Genomic DNA, 22,475 nt, shown 5'->3' with positions numbered 1-22,475 from the left:
CTTGATTCATTAACAAAAGGTTATTACTTTTTCTTGAACCAATTAGTTGTGGATTAAATTAGATTGCAATGAATTTGTTTGTTCTATGATGGAAAGATTGCTAGAATTAACCGTTCCCACTTTAATTTTGCTCTCTTTAAATTTATTGCGTGATTCACAAAACCCATATTCCATACATTAGAATTCTTGCCTTTTTTAATTCAAGGTTTGCATACGTAATTATGGATTCTCTTTAGTTCAACTCCAAACTTATTCTTTACTACGTTTTTAATAGTTTCTTGATATATAGTTTGAATTATAAATACTTTTGTTGGTTGGTCGAGAATTGAGGGTTCTTTTTGAGTTATAAATATCTTTTGTTGGTGAGAATTGAGGGTTCTTTAACCCATTTGCATTTCTAATCTGACATAGAAACAGTTACACACTTTAATTAAACAAAAGGACTAAACTATTACAAATTTAAAAATACTAAGAGTAAATTATTAAGTTTTAATTTAGAGACAAAGAACGTCACTTAATCAAAGTTCAAAATACTTTAGAGAGAATTTAATCAAAATATAATATAAGATAAGTAGGTAAACAAAACTGGGGACTTTCTCATTTCTTATTAGAAGTTAAATTCCAGTAGCTTGAAAAATACTTAAAAAGGAAACAACAAAATCACAAGACAAGCTAAGGTGGGGAGGAAGTAATGGACATATAATTATAAGATAAAGAGAATCAATGATGTTGGACAACCAGCCAACCTAAGTCTCCAAGTAGTGCAGAGAACATCAACATCATCATCATTTCAGGCATATAATTTAGAGAGGTCTTCAGAGAAAGCCTTTCTAATTAAATCTCTTTTAAGCTTGAGAGCTGCAGTAACAAGTCCAGATTCAGGTGTCCATGGATTTGATAGCAATTTTATTTTTGCAGGGATCTCAAACTTCTGTAACCGAGCCTTCTTTGCTTCCTGTCAATACGTATAAAAATATAGTTTCATATCAATTTGGTTCAAGAAACGCATGTGTTTTGAGTGTATCATAAATGGGAGATTTTCAAAATGTTGCCATTTTTGGTTCAAAAAGAAGGTGAGGATTAGGAAGTTTGTTGTTTTGGGAGGATATGGTAATAAATTAACAATAAACTTCATACTTGCAGGATTGAACTCTTGCACCATGGGTTAGCACTCTAGCCACTAAAGTGGAAAGTCAGTTTGGTTTTATCAGTTTCAGAGCAAACCAAGAACTTATCCAAACCGGTAGGTTTTATAAATAAGGGTTTTAAACCGATGTCCAATAAAAAAAAAAAACTAAACTATTGGATTGGTTTTTATTTTGTTCAATTATGTATCGGTTTGGTTAATGGTAGATTCAGTTTTTGGTATTTTGTTTTATTTTTATTCTAATTATTTTTTTTATTTATTTATTTTATGTTCACATTTGTTTTGAATTGGCCTTCTAAGCTATTTTCAAATTGACATTTGGTCTAGGACATTTTTATTCTTTTTCTTCTCACTTTTCTAAACATACATGCTCCACAACAGTTGGGATTTTTTTTTTCCTAAACAACAAAAATACAAACACCTTACTAATTAAAAAACTAAAATGATACCTAAAGTTAGAGTTTGGCTCACTTTTGATTGATTTTTCAATAAAAAAAACCAATATGAACCGAGACTTGGTTTTCTCCAAATATAAACCAAGATGCCCAATTGATACTAAAATCCAAACCAAACCAAACGAGTAGATTGGTTTGGTTTTCCGGTTTTTTGTTGCACTCATCCACACTATGCCAAGGGGGTGTTTCTAGTCGTTTTAGGAAGATGGGTTAGTAAATGAAGAACCAAAGATGAAAAGCACGTTGGGATGGGATAAGAAGAAAAAAAATCAAATTTATGGCAGAAAACAGATACCTTTACGAGTGATGCTTGGACTTCCTTTACTACTTCTTCTTTATGACAGAGTTCAGCGAAGTCACTTGTGTCAATTCCTTGCTTAGAAGCCCATCCTTCTACTGCATGTTGAGAGGGCACAACAAGAGCAACACAGAAACTATGAAAGGGATCGGCGTGTAGCATAATATTGTCAACATACGGGCTCACACTCAGTGCAGCTTCTACCTGTAGGTAAATAATATACATTACTTTGGAAAGCAAAAAACTTGGATATTAAAATAAACAATGTAATCTTGCATGTCATGCCTTCCCCAAAGAAACATATTCTCCATGTTGAAGTTTGACTATATCCTTTTTACGGTCAATAATTTCAAGGCAACCATCAGCATGAAATTGCCCTATGTCGCCAGTGTAGAACCACCGCATTCCCCGCTCATCAACCTTTGCAACAAAAAGACATTCCATCATTTGCAAATTTGAGGAAATAATACTACAGGAATCAACAAGGAGACTTTACCTTGTATGATTCTTTAGTTTTTTCTTCATTTTTGAAATATCCAAGTGTAACATTTGGACCACCAATTACAATTTCTCCCCGTGGCCTTGGCAAATCACTAGTTAAGTATCCACCTTCGGGCCAATCAATCAACTGAGAAGGTAAATAAATAACTTAAAGTTGATCACTAGAGAATAAATACAAAAAAAATAATCATAGAAAAACATCTAATAAAATTATCATTGTATAAAGAAAATGGTAGATGCAAAAACTAAAGAGTAGTGGCTCTTGGTTTACTCAGTAACCTCAAAGCTAGCAGGCTGTTATTCAAGGTTGATTATTTCTTTTAATCACTTTTTCCAAGACTCCAGTGCTGGACGTAATACATCCATGATTCATTGATTCATCAGACAAGTGAATTTCAAATCACAAATACAACAGCTAACTATTTTTTCCCAAGGCCTTCTTGGCCTTGTGTAGTTCTCGTTGAGAATGAATGTTATTTTCAATATAAGGTATTAGTACTATAGATGCACAGCATGCTTGTCTGTAAGTAACCCTGTAACCCATTCAAATACCTACACGTGTAAACAAATAATTGAACGTTGAATCAGTGAACAACAAGGATGGATATATACCTTAACAAATGAGCAAGGAAGTGGAGCTCCTACCCGACCAACAGTCAAGTCATCAAACTCAGAGAATGTTCCACCAGCACAAGTTTCAGTAAGACCGTAACCCTGGCCTATTGGAGCACTGAAAATAGGATGCCATGAGATACTTATGCAAGATGGCAACTGCAATACTAATTCCCGCAGACATGCATTCATGACCATGAACCTAGTTTAAATATCTATTATTGGTTGTAGGACTGTAGCATATTGGCCAACTAGTCAAGTCAACAACCAAAATATATTGGAGACGTGTAGCAAAGCATTCATTAGCACTTTATTGTCAATAATCCTTGATAGTTTTGACAGCAGATATAATTGGATCAATAAAATTAAATGACAATTAAAAAAATATACAGGAGGCTCAAACCTCATGAAATAGTTTAAAACCCAATATACATTTAGGCAAGCACATTATTTGGTATCAGTTGTGTAAGTTATATCCAGATTGGATGTCGAATAGCCCATAGGCATCTGAAATTTAGAAATCCAGCAGGAAAACTTCATTTGTTCTTAGATAATTGTCTATATGATAGGCGCATCAACTCTGAGAGTAAAAGTCCGTCATGCATAAGATTTCCATGTCATACATACCTGAGACAGATGTTGATGAATCTTTGGGTATCCCCAGAAAGGGGTGCCCCTCCAGACAACAGAAAGCGAAGGCGACCTCCTAGAATTGCTTGTACCTTTCTAAACACAAGAAAGTTCCATAAAAGCATTTCCAGACCCCATGCCCCAAACCAACTACCATTCATGGCAGATAACCTACGAGAATATGCCAAATCAAATAATTTCTTTGCTAATCCACCTGTCCCATTCACCTGAAAGCAGAAAATTCACTATTTTTATAATTGTCCAACAAATGGGTAAGAATGCACGAATGTTCAAATAAATGCAATATGAATAAAAATGTGCATGCAAAATTGACAAACCTTTTTAAGAACCCCTTCTCGAACACGATCTAAAATTGCTGGGACAGCAGTCATTACTGTTGGCACAAGAGCAGTTGCATCACCCTTCGTCCCTCGTTTAACCTTGTTAGACGTGTCAGTAAGTGTCAAAGGAGACCCATATCCAATAGCACATCCAACACCAGCCATTACGTTCTACAGGAAAAACAAATATAGAATATAGAATTAGTCATAAAGCAGCAAAGAGAAATGTAAATTTGCATTTAACTAAACAGTAACATAAGCTACCAAAATTATGAAACCAAAAGAATACACACCTCTGCTGCTAACTCAAGGATATGAGCCATGGGTAAGTATGCAAGATAGGTATCCTTCTTCCCCAGACCAGGAACTATAGTCATGACAGCAGAAACTGTGGCCAAGACATTTGCATGTGTCATCATCACACCCTGTGACACGGCCATTATAAATACATTATCAGAGTCAGCTCCGAAACATCACAGAAATGTAAAACAAAATAGTCAAGTACCAAACGAGTGGATGCAAACAACACATAGATGAAGTGAAAAAACAACACAGAAACTCACGTTATCAAAGATAACAGAGAGCAGCATACTCACAGAAGAAGCATAGGAAATATAATGCATATAACACAATATCAAAGCTTTGGGAAAATGATCAGTCATAAAGCCTGAAAGATAGTTTAATTAGAGAGGTAATAAGAAATGAAACTTGAGTGAGGTATGGGCAAGCCAAACGTGTGTGTACGTACAGACATGTGTGTAAAAGTACCTACAGACAAACATAGATGTTTCCCACCTTGGGCAATCCAGTACTTCCACTCGTATACATTATTACTGCAATGTCAGCTGACATGGGTAACTCAGCACCCACGTTACACTCTTGGCCAAGCAATTGAACTTTAGCAAATGAGGTGATTTTCCAGTTCCCATTCGGCTCAGAATTTATAATGCTTTGAGGAATTTCATCCATACATACCACATTCTTCACTGTCTTAAGCTGTCCACTGATACCTAAAAGCTTACTTAACTCTTTCTGGCCACATATCACAGTTGTGACTTCTGTCTGGAGATGAAAAGAAGAGCATACATCAGGTATAAATAATCAAAAGAGCTCAATGCTTGGTAAGATGTTTTAAATTTAGGATTCTGCAAGCAGATAACCAAGAAAACAAATTGAGCATGAAGGAAACAGGGGACCAAATTTGAGAGAAAAAACATGTTTAAATAAACACTTGGCTAGTTTCCAGATCCAATTTAAAAAAAAATAGGTAGGAATAGTGGTTGTATTGAACATGGAGAATTACAAAATGTAGCTTCATTTAATATTTTAGTGTATAAAGAGAGAGAGAACCTCGTTCAACGAGTGACATAATGCTTCTTCCCCTAAAGATGCATATATAGTTACAACGGTGATATTGCGCCTAAAGCATCCCTGGTACATGTAAAACACACAGGTCATATTATAGAATTACAAAAAATGTTTAGCAATACTATTTCGAGAAAATTGGCATTGCAAAAGTTAGAGCTCAAATAAATTAATGTAAATTAAAACATATCAACATTAACAAGTGTCAAAACTTATACACAAATCAAACATGAAAGAGAAAAACCTGCAAAGCAATAAACCATTCTTCTCTAGTGTCAGCAAAGATTGCTGCACGTTCTCCCTTATTATGCCCAATTTGCACTAAACCAGAAGCAAAGCTACACACAGCTTCAAATGCTTGACCATATGTGAGCCACTCGTAGTCACCCAAATGAAACTTCTCAAAGGATCTACCATCAGCAGTTACTTCAGTTTCTTTTTCAATCAATTTGCGGGTTCCAAGTAAGCGTCTATCTTGGTGCTGCTTGCATGAATACTCAAAGAGTTCTGCAAGAGTAAAAATGCCTTCCCATGCTGTCTCTACAGGCTCAGGACATTTACTATTCCGAACAGCAAACCCAGGATCCCCACCAGCATCAACTGGCAATCCCCTTTTCTTTGCTTTTTTGGAATTCCGGAAGAAAAGTGTAACTACAACAGGTACAAGAACACCAACGATGTATGCACTCATTTCCTGAATACTTCAGAGGCACCAAGTGTTACTAAAATGAACAAAAAAAAAAAAAAAAAAAACAGCTGAATTAATTCATCAAGACCATTAATTAATCCGCACGAAGACTTGATCTGTAATTGTCGACAAATAAGTAATAACAACGAAAATAAGCAAATCGACTAAGCCCAACATTAATTCTCTCGTACGCAGAAGTTTAACAGTTTTCCTTCCATAAACTAAGTATTTCCATATACACTTTCCCAAATTCCATCCAAAACACCAACAGAAGAGTCTCGAGGAAGTATAACAAACGAAGAAAACAAAAAGAACCCAAAAAAACAAAAATTCATAGAGGAAAAATAAACCAAAAACAAGAAATAGAAAACGAAAAACATTCGGGAATCAAACATTCAAACCTTGAGCTTCTTCCAGGCGAAGCAACAAATAAGAAATGAAGAAGAGAAAAAAATCTAGAGATTGGGCAGTGAAAAGGAATCAAGATCCAGAAAGGAGAAAGCGTGGGAAAAAGGAGAAGGTAAGTGGTGATAGTAATATGGGTGTAAAGAGGAAGGAAGAGATCAAAATTAGGAGTGAAACTGAAAAGGGAATCAGGCGGAGGCGTCAATGCAGGAAGAGATGGAAGTTTCAGCCAAAGAGAACGAATGAGATTGAGTTTGAATAATAATTTTGAATGAATGATGGCGATTGGTGGAAGAAAGAAGAAGTAATGGGGTTGGGGTTGGGGTTGGGTTTGAGGTATGGGTTTAGCGTTAAGGAAGATAGGAATGGGAGTTTGGGTTGGGAACTGGAAGACACTGACTGGTGGCAGTGGAAAGGGAAAAATGGGAATTGAGGGATGCGGAACCTCAAGTGTTGATTATTTCTATATATTCTTTTATTTAAATCCTCACCCTTCATCTCATTCATCTGACTCATTCTACATATGTTTTGTTTTCTCTTCTTTTTAATTTTATTTTTTCATATCTACGTGATTTTTTCTTTTTTAAAAAATACAGTTTTTCTTTGATATAATGGATTGGAAGAAAAAGCACTCAAAGATGTTAAGATTTCATCAAGCCAAATTTCAAAAATTTTAAGAGGAACCATCCATGAAAAATGAAAATAAAAAAGCTTTTCTTCTACCCTCAAGTTTAAAAGTCGTGCTTATGGTCAAATTCTTCCTGTGTTTTTAATCCTTCTAGGCTATTGTTGGAATGTATGGGCAAATGTCCATACATCCCAAATGTATGGACCAAAAAAGTGCTTCCTTCCTCATCTTTTTAATCTATCAATTTACACTAACAAACCGTTCTATTTTTAAAAAAGAATGATTAGAATAGAAAAAAAAATAATTAAAATTGTTTACAAAATATAGCAAAATTTTAGATTCTATCTACTTCTATCAACGTCAACGATGGACACTGTTTAACATTAATTAGCCTAATTTCTTTTTAATATTAGTTCAAAGTGGATAACAAGTAATTATCAAATTGATCAAAATTAGATTTGACTTACTTCCAAAGTTAATGAGCAAGTTTACTTTCAAAATTTTTAGAATTGTGTCTATTTACTTTGGATAAATATTTAATATATGTCGAAAGATTTAGTATGTATAGTTCATGGATTTTCGAGATTGTAATTCATAAATGAAATGTCGAAATTGGTTGTATTTTGAAATATATTTTGCATTTCAAAATTTGAACGTTACAACTTTATAAACTAAATCGAAATAAACTATATAATTAGTTTTACTATTCTAATTATTTATAAGTTCAAATGGTATGATTAATTAGTTCTAATTAGAAAGTCTATTATAATTTTTGGCATTTGTGTTTACCTCAATAGTATATATACATATGTGTGTCTATAATAGATTATTTGGAATAAAGTAAGAGGAGGAGAAGGAGGAAGAGGAGGAGGTTGCATGCGTAGATTGACTTCGATTGTTTTTACACCAAGAATAAGGGCAAATTATGAAACTTAAATGAAAAGAAATATTGAATTTTTCTTTATTAAATGAATATATATAAGAAGAAAAAAAAAAGTAAAGTTGAGAGTGGTCTTTAGTTGATGTTTTTAAAATAGTATTATTCCCACATCTTAGAATTGACAGATGGAGTAGTTGGGTGTATTAATTGGTTAAAGAAATGAAATTTGGAAATGAGGTCATGGGAATACTTAAAAACAAAATCAAATCAAATAGCCACGTTTGAGAAAATATGAATACAATAATAATTTCAATTGGCCAACTTTTTGTATTGCCCAATTTTGGGAAACTTACTCACTCTTTACCTGATTTTTCCTATTATATTGTTTACTTTTACATCTAACTCAAATAATAACACAAAAATTGCTTCCTCAAATTTTAAAGCATAAGTGTGTGTCTTTAATTCTCTTACTCTCCAGATTTTATATTCTTATTTAAATAAATGCTTTTTTTTTTAAATTTAATTTAATATAATGAATTTAAGATTATGAAAATCAAAATATGAATACAATAAAACATAAAAGTATTGTTTTAAAATCTACACATTCATTCCTAAAATAGAATATGAGTTGGTTAAGTATTAACCACACTTCTTGTGTTAATGCATAATATACCTATTTTCATAGTAGAAGAGAAATGAAATGGCTACATCTAATTGGTTTTGGATTTTAATGCATCATGTGATCATAGTATTAGTACCCCTACCTTCCTGTGTACTTTGTATTTATTTATAAACCTATGATCAAAAAGTTAAAGAAAAGGATAGGTTATTATTAGCTCACCTACAAATTTCACATGGAAGTAAATGCAACTTCTCAAATTTAACGAAAGGCATTAAGTTATTTAAGAAAATGATCAAAAAGTCACTGCTTCAAGAGAGTGCTCTTGCTAACTAAGAAGGATATTCTTTTGGATCCAACAAGCTTTTCACATTAACTAAAATAGCATTTATATGTGCTTTAGATCATTTATTATAGGAATAGGTTGGATTCTAAGTTAGGAAAATTTAGAGCTATAACCTAATATTTTACAATTCTCTTAATTTTATATATATATCTTTTTTTCCGTTAATAAGATTTTGCTCTTTTTTTTTAACCAATTTGATCTTATGTTTAATTTTTTTCATTATAATTAAGAGAACTGGCATTTATTAATCTTTTCTTATTTTTGAAGTACTAATTATTTTAATATATTATTTGTTTGATTTCATTTAATATATATCCATTGGAATATATCCCATACAATTAGGTTTCAATAAAAACATATGTTACTTTTTTTATTTCTTTTGTTTTCATTGTCTATCCCATCATTTTCTCCTTCAGATTCTTCTTCCTTGGATTTAATGTTTATTTTGTCATTTCATTCTATTTATTCTGCCGTTTTCATATTCCACCTTTACATACATCAGTATGTTGTTTTTTTTTTTCTTTTACTAATTTATCTGTTAATTTCTTTTGGTTATTTCTCAATATTATTCCTCTTAATTAAAAATAAAAAATCTATATCTTTCATAAGTTCAACGAAAACTACGCATTCAATATACGTTGTTACTATAAAAAAATTCCATAGATAGAGTATGTATAACAAATATATTAAAGTATTATTTTTATATATAAAGCTTCTTTTCTTAGTTAACACATTATACTTTTTATATTATTCGTTGAAGTCAATATGAAACTACACATACAATATACGTTTGTATACGAAAAACTTGATATATGAAACGAATATATCACAATCATTAACAATTGATTTTATTACATGATGTGTAACTTGTTGAATGTGGAAATTATGGTCATTTCGATCTGACTTTTGCGTAAAAAGGAAGCTTATTGTATATTTTACTTAAAAGAAAACAGTATATAAAAGGTTCGGCTTATATATTTAGGCTACATAGGTAGAAACCCCTAAAATTACCTCAAATTATGACCATTGATCTCTTAAATAAAATATACTCTTATATTTGACCTTTTATAAGAAGCGTTCTAGAAACGATGACTATTATGAATCAACCTTGGTACAAAATTCTTAAAAATTAACACACCAATTATAACACATTTAAAGCGTTATAAAAAGTAAAGAATATAATATTATCTTAACTGTAAACAATAGACAGATAGTCATATGTCATTAAATGGAAATTTTATATTCACAGTCCTAAATCGATTTCAACTCATAACGAAGAGGCCAAGTTTGAGAATCGACTTGGACACAACTCGAATTTAGCTTCTAAGAAACAAAATATATAAAATTTCAACCATTTACCATAATGGAATTAGCGGAGAATTGAAGCAGAACAAGAATAGAATCATCAAGTGTTAGAAACAGTGGAAAGTTATTAAAAACATGAACTTAGTTGAACCCAAAAGCCTCTAAAATAATCTTATTGCTTTTGTTTCAAAATACCACTTAACTTAGAAAAGGTTCTTTGTTCTTTTTCGATATTTTCGAAGAAGTGAATCGATATATTACATCGTAGAAAAATTTATAAATCATACAAAATAAACATCAAAATAACACTAATACAAAATCATATAAATAATAGACTTGTCCACTTATGTAACAATAATAAAATATTTATTTACTAATTAAAATTTATTTTTTGAAATTTTGTAATAATAATCTTTTTACAAATATCCATTGAAATAAAATGTTCGGTAAAATTAAGATTTCGATATATCCATCAACATCAATATTTTAAACATTGGTTCAAATATAAAATTTCACAAAATCTCATTAAAGAAAAATTTCCTTAAAACATACTAAAATAATAACTAATCAAACAAAAATAGATCTATTCTATCAATGTGCGTTAACCGTCATACATTTTTTTTATTTGACAATTAACTGTTTGTTAATTGCAACAATAATTATTAAAATTGATTGTGTTCATGATCTATCATTGTATGTTAATAATAAAATAAGTTTAAAACTATGACTTTAAATTAAATTTTTTTACTTTTATTTCAATTAGTGAGAATATTGGTGTATAATTGAAATATTTTTAACCTTTTTAAGGTTAAAGATATTTATGAAACTTTTCAATAGTTTAAGAGTAGTTCGAGTATTTTTTTAAACAAAACCGTTATACTTTCTTTAACCATTTTTTAAAGTTTAGAGCATTTTTTCACCCAAACTAAACTAAACAGTTCATAGGCTTTTTTTTTTCTTTTTTGTACTTTAGGATAGTAAATAAATAAGAAGGCAGATAGTTTATACATTTATTTGAAGGTTGAATCCGTTCAAAGCCATAGATTTTTGTCCCAAAGATTCATACCAAACAAGAGAGGAAGGATAATTAAATAAGAGAACCAAAAAAAAAAAAAAAAAAAAAAAGGGAGTAAAACAGAGGGGCTTCTGTGCATTAAAGGAAACAAATGACTTTAGCCTTGTGGGGGTCTTCCATCGAAATGATCTTGAGGGTTTCCACTAGGGGCTGATCCCGTAAACATTTGCATCATTGATCTCAAAGCACCATTCAGATCCTGTGTCATTCCATCTCCAATGCTGAAACTGAAATTCCCATCCGTATTTGGCTCTCCCCAACCATTTCTGCTTTGATTCTCTCCTCCACTGTCTTCGGAATGTTGCCCGTGGAATGTGTTTGTAGCATTAGAAGCCATGTTCATAAACATGTCCGAAAATTCAGAAGGTATGGTGACATTAAATGGCATAGAAGGGAAAGGAGGAGGAGGAGGAGGAGATGGGGAGCTGTCATTCCTTGACCCACCACCACCACCAGTTTGGTTTTCTGATTCTTGACTTCGACTTGTTGAACCCTGATTTCTACTTGCTGAACCCTGCATACAACTAAATCCATTGACGATAAACCGTGAAGGTGCAGCATCACAACTAGATAAATGGGGTTTGATGAGTTTTGGCAATTGGATGAACACGCAAAACCATAGCAAAAATTATAAGGACACTACTGCTCGTTACTTAATGAAATTGGATCCAGTTCGCAACATTTCAGCTAACTTCAAGAGTGGGTGAACAGTGGCATGTTTTGGTAGCTGAAACCATTTCATTCATATCACATCAATGAAGTCAGCTTTCCTGACAGACTATATGTCCACATAAACATCTTGTTACATTCTAAAAACGCTTTAGAAAAAGGGAGAAAAGTAAAGAAACTAATCTTGTGTTTAGTGTTTTAAAAAAGCCCTATGAGCACGTGTTTGGCACCTAGCCTTGTAAGGACAAGGCTCACTCATATACGGGGCTTTTTTGAAACCCTAAGCCTTAGCTCTCATTCATTATTTTTAAAAATAGTAATAATTAGGGCTTTTCTTTATTTATTAACTAAAAAAACAAATTTACTAAGCCTAAATGCAAAATTTTGTGTTGATGGATTTTTTTCCATATTCCCACTTCAACAATGCTTTCTTTTTTGTATATTTATATCTAATGCATCTCACAAAAAACGACCCACGCATATTTTTTCCGCTTTATGACGCCTATGGCTCCAAGAATTCTGACTAGTGAAAGAGAATGACTGCATAAGGTTGAATATTAAGTTAGAACACTAGCAAAGTAGTAAAGTTCTGAGAAGAGAGCAACACAATGAATAAAAAAAGTTGGCAACATATTTTCTCATCTGACTTGTGAATTAGAAAGAGATCGGTACCATATTCATTCTCTGTCTGTCCTTAATTATAAACTATAATGTGGGTTATGCTTGAATAATGGTGTATTTGTACGAACTGCCCAACTTCAAAATCCAAATCTTTGTGCCAAAACTCATAGCTGAACCAATGAATGAAATTCTTTTATATTGGATGTCACCAAAGGAACACCACCAATCAATGTTATTCTTGAGCTCAATATACCTTATATATAACTCCATTGTTAAAATTAGGTGCCTTTGAGGCGGGTAGGCAGATTCTGAATCAAACCCTTGTTGCTAATGAAGCCATCAAGGAGTACAGATCGAGGAAAGGAGGTGTGTTGCTTAAGCTTGATTTTTAAAAGGCGTACAATCACGTGGATTAGGATTTTTTGGATAGAAAAAAGGTTTTGACTATAAATGGAGGATGTGGATGTGGGGATGTGTGAGGAATGTGAAGTATTCTATCCTCATCAATGGAACCCCCAGAGGGTCGATTCAAGTCACCAACGGTTTAAGACAAGGGGATCCTCTGTCTCCTTTCCTTTTCCTGTTCTTATAGGTAGTGGATGTTTTAAGTCGGATTATTATAAAAGGGTGGAAGGAAACATCATTGATTCTTTTCGGGCTGGAAGGAATGAAGTTGCCTTATCATCGCACCTTCAATTCGTGGATGCTACTATGCTTTTTTGTTCTGGAAAAGAGGAATCCTTCCTCATTCTTAACCATATGGTGGCTTTCTTTGAAGATTTGTCTGGTTAAAAATTGATAGGAACAAATGTTCCATTTTTGGTATTAACACGGATCAATCTTAGTTGCCGAGGTGGGCGGAGATGTTTGATTGTAAAGTTGGCTCTTTCCCTTCGTCGTCTCTCGGGCTTCCCCTTGGTGGAAATCTGAGAGCTTCGACCTTTTAGGATTTTGTTTGTGAAAAGAATTGTAAGAGACATGCGATATGGAAGAAAGAGTTCTTTTCAAAAGATGGCAGATTAACCCTAATTAGGTATGTGTTAAGTGGGATTCTAGTATATTATTTGTCTCTCTCCAGGGCTCCAAGGTCAGCATGCAAGAGTTTGAAAAAATACACAAGAGATTTTTTATGGAAGGGGTAGAGGAAGGTCACAGTTTCCATTTGATTAACTAGGAAGCGGGCAGAACGCCTTGTGAGTCGGGGGGGGGGGGGGGGGGGGGGGGGGGGGGGTGGTAGAGATTGGTAATCTAAGTTTCCGCAACAGAGCCTTGTTAGCCAAGTGGCTTTGGCCTTTTCCCTCAAGTTCGACTCTTTATGGCATAGTAACAACATATATAACAACATCATGGAGTGTAAGTACGGTAGCCATCCCTTTGAGTGGAAGACTAAAGGAGTAAAGGGGTTATAGGCACACACCGTAATCCTTGGAAAGATATCTCTCTTGAACTTTCAACTCTTTCCTAGTTCACCCGTTGATTTGTGAGGGAGGGTAAGGACACAAATTTTTGGGAGGATCCATGGGTGAGAGAGTCTTCCCTTTGCTCCTTATTTTTGCATCTTTATCATTTATCAACATCTAAAAACTGGATGATATCAGACCTTTTGGTCAAGTCCAATAACTCTATGTCCTCTTTTGAGTTCCATGATAACTTGACCAATAGGGAAACAACAAAGGCTGCATGTCATCTTTCTTTGGTTGAGAGGTGTAGTCTTAGGGAGGGAAGGAAAGATGTACGTGTTTGGAATCCCAATCCGAGTCAGGGGTTCGCGAGTAAATCTCTTTTTATTTTGTTGTTGGACCTCTCCCCTCTAGGGAGTTTGTTTTTAACGTGGTTTGGAGGACCAAGGTTCCTAAGAAAGTTAGGTTCTTCATCTGGCAAGTTTTGTTGGGTCGGGTTAACACTATGGATAGGCTTGTGAGGAGGTCTACTCTTGTTGGGCCTCCTTGCTGCTTGCTTTGTAGAAGGGCGAAGGAAGGCCTTCATCACCTTTTTGGGATTGCCAGTATAAGCGTGCTTTATGGAGTTTGTTTATTTAGGAGTTTGGCGTTAGCCATGCTGGTCATAGGGATGTTCGTGCGACGATCGAAGAGTTCCTCCTCGATCCGCCCTTCGGAGAGAGGGGGGCTATTTTACGAATTGTTAGGGCATGTTCTATTTTTGTGGGACATTTGGGGGGAAGAACAATAAAATGTTCTGTGGTAGGGAAATGGATCGTAGTGAGCTTTGATTAGATTTCATGTGTCCCTTTGGGCTTCAGTTTCAAAATCCTTCTATAATTATGCCATTGGTGAAATTCTTCTCAGTTGGTCCCCCTTCTTTTAGTGGGTGATTTTGTGGGCTGGTTTTTTTGTATACCTTTGTATTCTTTCATTTTTTCTCAATGAAAGTAGTTTTTCTCATTTAAAAAAAAAAGAAGAATTAAGAGAGATGGGCAATAAACGCCTTTCCAAATTTGGAAGAACGAGCGTGGGAGGGTGGGGAAGGATGGCAAGTAGTGTAGGACCAAAATACTCGAGCAAGGATCTAAGGGCCTAAGAAACATAAAAAGCCAACAAGAAGCTAAACAAGGATGGGACATTGCAAATATAACAATGAGATTCAAAATAACAACATATATAACAACATTTTTAAAAAATTGCAAATGTAACAAAGTTTGTCAAAGTCTATGAATGATAGAAGTCTATCAGTAATAAACCATAAGAGTCCATCAGTGATAGAAGCTTATTGCTGATAGACTTTACTATATTTGCAATTTTTTTAAAATATTGCTATACACTTGATTATTTTCCCTAAAACTGCTACCTATTATAATTAGGCAACAAAAAATATAGTGGGCTAGATGAATTAGGACCATGAGAATCTAAAAGAAAAGGGTAAATATAATTTATACCACCTCATCACCTATTTCATTAAAAAATGCCGGTCAAACAAAAAGCTCATTTTCATAAATGATATTAGCAACACGGGCAGCAGATATATTTTAGTAGCCCGGATTCTGCTGCTCACCTGTTTATTCATTGCACTCTTGCAGCCCATATTTGCCACTATATCCTTCAATTTTTTGGTTGGTCAACAGTTTTCTCTCATATGTGTGATAACCTGTCTACTTTGTTGGTTGATCACTCTTTCCATGGACGTAAGGGAACTTTATGGCTGGCCATCACTTGGACTTTTATTTGGACTCTTTGGGGTGAACGCAATAAGCACCTCTTTCAGGACACTTGCTCCAGTTTTGAGCTTTTATAAATGTGGTTATTTCTACTACTTTGTACTGATGCAAATATAAGCACCCTTTTAAGCTTTTAAGTATTTCTTATCTTATCACTCATTGCCGTTCTTTCCTGTAATCACCTCTGGGTGTTTTGGGCTTTGTCCTTTATTTCATTCAATCAATGATATGTTTCTATTTCTAAAAAAACTGTGAATTTAACGCTTCTCCACAAAAGACCCCTTTAATTCATGAGAAAATAAAGCACATTGTGTACCTGCTCATGTTGAGTTTGTCGCTGTGCTTCCTTTAACTTCTGTTCAGCTACCTATGAAAATTCGAAATAAAACATTGTCATACACTATTAGTGTTAAAAGTAATACAAAAACCAGTTGTAGTAGTGGTGAAAGTCAGTGTATTAACTCGAATATTTTCCCTGACAGCTTCGTTGTTTGGATCCAACTGCAATGCTGCATATTAAAGCTAACATTTTAAAATGCTTGCTGATGTAAGTAACGAGACATCTTCTGTGTAACAAGTACTTCCATAATTTAACGGTTCAATGCCAACAACAATAGAAACAATAAGTCCTGATTCTCTCACTAAATTTAATGTGCATGAGTTGTAATGTTTAAAGTTACACGAACCTCTCATAAATCCTTTATCAATAGCATCACGATAGTTCCCCTGGTCATATAAAGCCAAGCCCAGACGACTATATGCCTTGCTATAATTTGGGTCAATTTCTATGGATTTCAAACAGTCTCTTGTTGCTTCAGAGTATTTCTGGATTTGGGTGTAAGCAGCTGCCCTAAGGAGTTAGATTTTTTTGACATATTGGAAAAAATGCAATTAATAGAAATTATGGGTGAGGAAACAAAAACGATTAAGTCTGTCTCCATACAGTTAAGTCCATTGAAACTAAAATTAAAAGAAAAAAGTAAACCATGAAACTATAATCTGCATGTTTGATCCTACAATGTTTAATGTCAAGAAATTGAAGGATGATAACGCTATTTAAAAGCTTTGGAGTAATCTGAAGAATGGCTATTAAGAATTTTCAAAAGAGTATCACAGACAAAAGAGAAAAATATCCACAAGGCCTATTAATTATGGAAGTGGTGTTAATAAATCCTTTTTTTCTCTCTTTCCAAGGCATAACGCTCACCAGCCAATCAGTGAGGGTTGGTAATCTCCTCCAACTTCTTAATTGACAATAAGATAGAAAGAAAGAACAGTACATATATAATTCCCAAACGACACTGCCCACATTCCCTCTTGGTTCCCTCACTCCTCTAACAAACTGGTCAACAACGAAATCCTTTCTTACCCCTCCTAGTATATTGTATAGTAATTGAGGGCCTAACATACTGCTTGATGAGGAAAGAGATAGCCTAAATAAGTCCATGAATCTAAATCATCCCTAAATCTTCGTAGGAAAATTTGATAAATATCAAGTCCCATCACTAAGAAAGATGAATGAATGCATCAATCTGTTTGCTGTTTCTTATCTTGGACACACAAAAGAAAAAGAAATTTCTTAGATTTTCACGATAATGACCGGTATAATTAACAGCATTCTACCTGTTACAGTAGTAAATGGCATTATTCTCACATAGAGCAATTGCACAGCTATACAACTCAATTGCGTCAGAGTAAAGTTTTGACTTCATAGCCCTGTTACCTAAAACAAAACATTTTCTTTACATATTAGAACCCCTCAGCAAGTGGGGCACATAAGAGAGATTTGTCCTTATTAAATGTATGCAGAAGTACACAAGAATATAAGTTAAAATGACAAAAAAACTGAAGATAATTACTAGAGTAGAGATTTGTAAAGTCATTGGTACCAAGGGATTTCAAGGACTCGGCCAGATTTTTGTGATTAATTTCAGCGCATCCGGATCTGTCCATCTCCTGATACAATAAGAAATTTGGTTAAAGATTATGCAAGGAGGCAGGGGTAGAGAGAGAGAGACAGAGTAGCACTCTTCATAATTAAAAGCATGTATAAGAGGCAATGTGTCAGTAAAAGATAAGTTACTAACTGTATTAAGAATACTAAGCAACAGAAACTGATATGCGTTAAAAGGAAAGAAAATGGTTGATACAAAGAAATAAAATTCATTTGAAGCAGCAAAACTACAAAGAAAATAAAAAATCGTACACCAAGAGCATCATGAAACAAACGTGTTGCTCGCTCAAGTTGGTCAGGATCATCCCTCCCATCTGCTGTTGTCCTAAAATAGTGAAGTTTTTCAAGTGCAAGAACAAATTGCCCAAAAAGTTCATCTTGGAATACTCCTGCAAAAAATGATGACCAACATGGAAAATGTGGGGGAAAAAATCCAAACAACCAATTTAATTGATTCAAGGAATCAAGGTATACAATCCTATAAAATTCTTTTACATAAAAATATATAATAATTAAAAGAAAAGAGGATAAGAAGTTCCTTTTAAAGTCTCCTATTTGAAAAGAAAAGGTAATCCCTCTTTCAAGAAAGAGGAGATGATATGGACTGTTCATCAAGAATACGAGGTTAGTGAAGATAATTTATATTCCTACCCCTCGTGTTCTATACTATCCTGATCTTCCAAGGGGCCGATTCTTTCAACCCAGTTAATCCAAAAAGGTGAACAGTATCAAATAATCTTTTTTCTTCCCCTCGTGTTCTATACTATCCTTATCTTCCAGGGGGTCAATTCTTTCAACCCAATTAATCCAAAAATGTGCTGAAAGTGAACATTATCAAATCATCCTTCTTCCTACTAGCAACTCCTCCAAGAATATCACCACGAAAACAAAGAATCATAATTTTTTCAAAAAATTATAAAATAAATTAAATCCGTAGACTTGATCCATGATCTAACAAGGACTAAAAGACCTTTCTTTCCTACAAGTTACAAATCCTCTTTGAAAACCATTTTGTCTTCTATTTACTCATTTTGAAAATTAGAAGGTTAGCTTCTAAAAAAATTGCTTGCAGAAGTTTATGTGCTTTGTTATCTATTTTTCAAAAACATTTTCGAAATTGAATTAAAAATATTAAACTGAAAAAAAAAGAGAGTAGATTCTGGACGTTTTTTTTATTCTTTAAATTTGGCAAAAAAAATCAAATTTATTTATATGAATAGTGAAAATATTTCAAAAAATTAAGAAGAAAAAAACAATAATCTCAAAGGGGAAAAAACAAACTAAAAATGAAATCATTATCAAGTGGGGCCTTAGCTTCTCCAAATTTCAAAGAAATCATTTTTTTAAGACAAACCTAAACAATGAGGCAATAAAAGAAAGGATACAAAATATATATATATATATATATATATAATGGAGCAGGAAGTCCTTTCTGGTGTGATGGAAATCCAAAGATGCCAAAAACATGTCATAACTCCAAATTACAAATCATCTTTTGGAGAAGCTTTTGTTTCTTGTTCAGAAAAAAAAAAAGAGCTTTTAGAGTTGAAAAGATAGACGGTGGTCTAATTCTTCTGATTTTTCATGTAAACTTGAAGTTGCAAATTTAGTCTGAACCTGGTCCAGTGGCTATTGCGGTTAACTTATGGATGGTGACCAAACATGTGAAAAACTTGTACATCTAAGTGCAATTTTACCAACATCCTTTCTAAATGTCCTCCCTGAACACAATATCATTATTGTTCCCTGCGTTACAATTAGCAAGATAGAGAGGAGAATCAAAATTTCCACATAAAGTTTCCAACAGCCACAATTACTACATTTCACTTCACATATTGTACCTAAACATTTAGTAATTATTTTACAGCAGGAAAAAGATAGCTATTTTCCATGTATAAACAGAGACACTTCTAGAGCAGAGTCAAAATCTACTTTTCCATATGCCAAACACAAAGTTCACCTATATATCTAGACTGAAAGGACAGTGCTCCAAACTACCAATTTCAAGTGTGATCCTTCTACTTCTTAAACTTCCTTTCAATAAGAGTTAAAAGCCTCTTTTATAACCATCAAAATCTAAGAGAAAATCTTGAAGAACAAGAGGTAATATAGGCGGGATACTGATGTGCAGTTCCTGTTTCTACGAGGACAGCTAAACTTACATTGCAAAAAAAAAAATATACGAAGACAAAGGTAAGCAGGGAACATAAAAGAAGATGAGAAGAAGACCTACCCATGGGATGAGATTCTCTCGAGCTATCTCCGCCCTGGATTAATTGAGACAGGGTAAGTCAAAACTCAACAAAAAATCAAATCTACAAAATGAATCAATCAGAAAGATAAAAATTGATTGAAATCAAAATATTTTCGAACGAACATGAAGACTAATAATAGAAACATTTGTGACTCTTCACAAAATTACATAATCTGGATGCTCTGAAGTGCAGAAAAACAATACTTAGCAAGAACAATTTTATAAGAGTATAATAAATAAACAAACTACTCCCTGAAAAAAAAGCAATAAATAAGAAAATTAATACACTAGATCAATCACTAAGAAAGGGGATTAAACTAATATCTTAAACTCGAGGCAGTTAACTACCAACAGGCTCTATCTTGATTTCCAAAACAATAATGCCTTATTAAACACTACTTTGAAATTCCGGGGGATGTCTGTTTGGCTTCTACTTTCGGCTTACAACAACGATGGGGGGAAAATGTAAAATGGTAGAATTTCATTCTGGCCACATTTGTCTGTATTATATATGGACAGACAGGTGTTCATATTTCACTGTTATCCTAGTGATAACAGATGATCAGCTTCACATATTATTTTTATAGATACAAATGGTGTGGAACCTAATGGATATAGAAACAAAGGGAAATTAACACAGAGAAATAATGACTTAATAGTGCTGAAATTCGCATTAAAAAAAATAGTCGACCTGATGTTTCGACTGTGACAAATTGGCATCAGAATCATTCACGTTGAAATGACTACGATGATCCAATGGAACAGCTCCATTATCAACAAATGAACTAGTTCGAGACCGCTGAAAAGATTCCGGTGAACCAAAAATTTCTACTAGCGAATCAAAGTCCGTTAACTCGTCGGCAGCAGGGGACTCGACTTGAAACACTTGTTCTAAGCATTGTTTTGCGACCTCGAGGCCTTCAACATCAACACCTGGGCCAGGTTCCACTACGCACAAAAAGAAGAAAACATAATCATAGAAGGAATTGCTTAGTGGAAACCCTAAAAAAGACCATCAAAGCAGTAATGGAGTAATTACACAAGACAACACACCGCTTCACTCCACTAAAACCGCATAATTTACACAAATCCAACAAAGACATGTTCTAACATGCATTTTTAAAAGTTTCAAGAAACATAACAAGAATAAAAGGTGCAGTGAAATGAAAAGTTTCCAGTTCCAATTGTATCAATGAGAAGAAGAAAAGAGATCAAAGTAGATACCGGAGTTAAGAAAGTCGAGAAAGGCACGAACGATGCGACAAGCGACTGGAGAGTCGGTCCTCAAGTTCGCCATGGAGAAGAGCACATGATAAGAAGGAGGGTCCGGCAAAGTAAAAACCTAGAATGGAGGTGCGAGGCAAAAGCAGGCGATGGAGAATTTTAGAAGTGTTGACGAAGAAGATTTGGAAAGGTTTTTGATGAGATTGTAGTGAAGATCAAAAAGAAGGAACAATGACAGTAACTTCCAATTCGAAGCTTCAATAGAAACCCAAAATATGCTTTTCTTGAACACTGAAGAGACAGGAACGAAGCCAATTACGTGGAATGCTGTTTTTTCAAGGAGAAGATATCAGTTTATGTTCCCATATTTACACCAGCCAGCTAAATCGATATATACACTTTTGGCAAAATAGAAAAAGAAAAAACTCCTAAAAATGAGGCACCATCCAAACACAGGAAATTGAAAAAAAATATAATCTATAAATAAATTAGAAAATTAGAAAATTCTCAAATTTTTTAATTTCTCCACTTTCTCTGTATTTCTCTCTCCAACGTGAGTCCATCTTACACCTCCACAAATTACGAGACAATTTGACTTGCACGAGCTGAGTTATATAGCCATTAACAGTCTATGTTTACTTACACATAAATTAAAGAAACGGGTGATTTTTTTTTTTTTTGTAGAATAATGGTTTACTTCACAGAACGTGAATGAAAATAGAACAATCGTTTACTTCAAGAGAAGATAGACTTAGTCTTCTTGTGGAGAAGTCGTGGGCTGGCCCTTTTGCAGATCGTTGGCCACGTTTAGACAACAGTTTGTCGGTAGAAATGCCTTTGTCTGTAGAAATGTCTTTGTCTGGGGAAGAACATAATCTTCTATCCATGATGAGGCACCTACTTCTGAAAGGGCTCTCACTCTTGGGCATCGAGTTTTGCTTTAGTGATTGCTATTGGGAGTGGCTAGAGTTTGTAATTGGTCGAAATTCGCAAATTCTCTATAATGCTCATTTATTTGGCGCCGTAACAACTTCTTTGTACACCTATGATCGTAATAGCGATGTGGTTCGATCATTTTGTGAAGCTTGATGTCCTTCGACTAATACTCTTCATACTATGGCGGGCGAGTTATATATATATATATATATATCAATTTACTCCGACGTTTTGAAATGAAGTACTTTAACAAAAATTAGTACATTTGACACCAACTAAACATTTTCTTTTCTTTTCTTTTTTACTCTAAGTCAGTTGAGTAAAAAAGGGTGACTATGAATTGACAATAA

General features: G+C 33.8%; 2 protein-coding genes across 6 annotated transcripts; both read right to left on the bottom strand.

Annotated features, from left to right (window-relative positions):
• Window positions 1–576: 576 nt before the first annotated feature.
• Window positions 577–6,887, bottom strand: LOC101218462 (long chain acyl-CoA synthetase 9, chloroplastic). Of its 3 annotated transcripts, none has more exons than XM_004142577.3 (12): window positions 6,439–6,887; window positions 5,594–6,071; window positions 5,335–5,415; window positions 4,780–5,046; window positions 4,278–4,409; window positions 3,982–4,155; window positions 3,641–3,870; window positions 3,014–3,131; window positions 2,397–2,528; window positions 2,186–2,320; window positions 1,898–2,104; window positions 577–955 (listed from the first exon to the last, which is right to left on the bottom strand). In XM_004142577.3, the coding sequence occupies exons 2-12, from the start codon at window positions 6,038–6,040 to the stop codon at window positions 791–793; spliced, it is 2,088 nt and encodes a 695-aa protein (XP_004142625.1). In that variant the 5' UTR covers window positions 6,041–6,071; window positions 6,439–6,887; the 3' UTR covers window positions 577–790. The 3 variants fall into 3 exon arrangements, with proteins under 3 accessions (XP_004142625.1, XP_031740107.1, XP_011653801.1); XM_031884247.1 differs by having other exon boundaries at window positions 5,594–6,050; XM_011655499.2 differs by having other exon boundaries at window positions 5,594–6,043.
• A 4,315-nt stretch (window positions 6,888–11,202) lies between these two features.
• On the bottom strand, window positions 11,203–21,572 carry LOC101218697 (small glutamine-rich tetratricopeptide repeat-containing protein 2). 3 transcript variants are annotated; one of them, XM_011655496.2, is made up of 10 exons: window positions 21,190–21,572; window positions 20,657–20,913; window positions 19,945–19,978; window positions 17,964–18,100; window positions 17,647–17,713; window positions 17,381–17,480; window positions 16,444–16,607; window positions 16,220–16,266; window positions 16,074–16,124; window positions 11,203–11,809 (listed from the first exon to the last, which is right to left on the bottom strand). In XM_011655496.2, the coding sequence occupies exons 1-10, from the start codon at window positions 21,260–21,262 to the stop codon at window positions 11,393–11,395; spliced, it is 1,347 nt and encodes a 448-aa protein (XP_011653798.1). In that variant the 5' UTR covers window positions 21,263–21,572; the 3' UTR covers window positions 11,203–11,392. The 3 variants fall into 3 exon arrangements, with proteins under 3 accessions (XP_011653798.1, XP_031739804.1, XP_031739803.1); XM_031883944.1 differs by having other exon boundaries at window positions 11,648–11,819; XM_031883943.1 differs by lacking the exon at window positions 11,203–11,809 and adding an exon at window positions 11,883–12,504.
• Between the last annotated feature and the right edge of the window lie 903 nt (window positions 21,573–22,475).

The sequence above is a fragment of the Cucumis sativus genome, chromosome 4, assembly GCF_000004075.3.
Source record: "Cucumis sativus cultivar 9930 chromosome 4, Cucumber_9930_V3, whole genome shotgun sequence".
NCBI lineage: Eukaryota > Viridiplantae > Streptophyta > Magnoliopsida > Cucurbitales > Cucurbitaceae > Cucumis > Cucumis sativus.
This window is presented reverse-complemented; position numbering and strand designations above follow the sequence as displayed.

What these genes read in the sequence shown, in the direction of transcription:
- LOC101218462 (XM_004142577.3), bottom strand. Translation starts at nt 6,040, where the DNA reads ATGAGTGCATACATCGTTGGTGTTCTTGTACCTGTTGTAGTTACACTT. An exon ending in AATGGTTTATTGCTTTGCAG is followed by an intron (nt 5,416 to 5,593) that starts GTTTTTCTCTTT and finishes TACATGTACCAG; the next exon opens with GGATGCTTTAGGCGCAATAT. An exon ending in GAGAAGGGGTTCTTAAAAAG is followed by an intron (nt 3,871 to 3,981) that starts GTTTGTCAATTT and finishes TTCTGCTTTCAG; the next exon opens with GTGAATGGGACAGGTGGATT.
- LOC101218697 (XM_011655496.2), bottom strand. Translation starts at nt 21,262, where the DNA reads ATGGCGAACTTGAGGACCGACTCTCCAGTCGCTTGTCGCATCGTTCGT. An exon ending in TGTTTCATGATGCTCTTGGT is followed by an intron (nt 17,714 to 17,963) that starts GTACGATTTTTT and finishes TTATTGTATCAG; the next exon opens with GAGATGGACAGATCCGGATG. An exon ending in TGATAAAGGATTTATGAGAG is followed by an intron (nt 16,267 to 16,443) that starts GTTCGTGTAACT and finishes TTTAATATGCAG; the next exon opens with CATTGCAGTTGGATCCAAAC.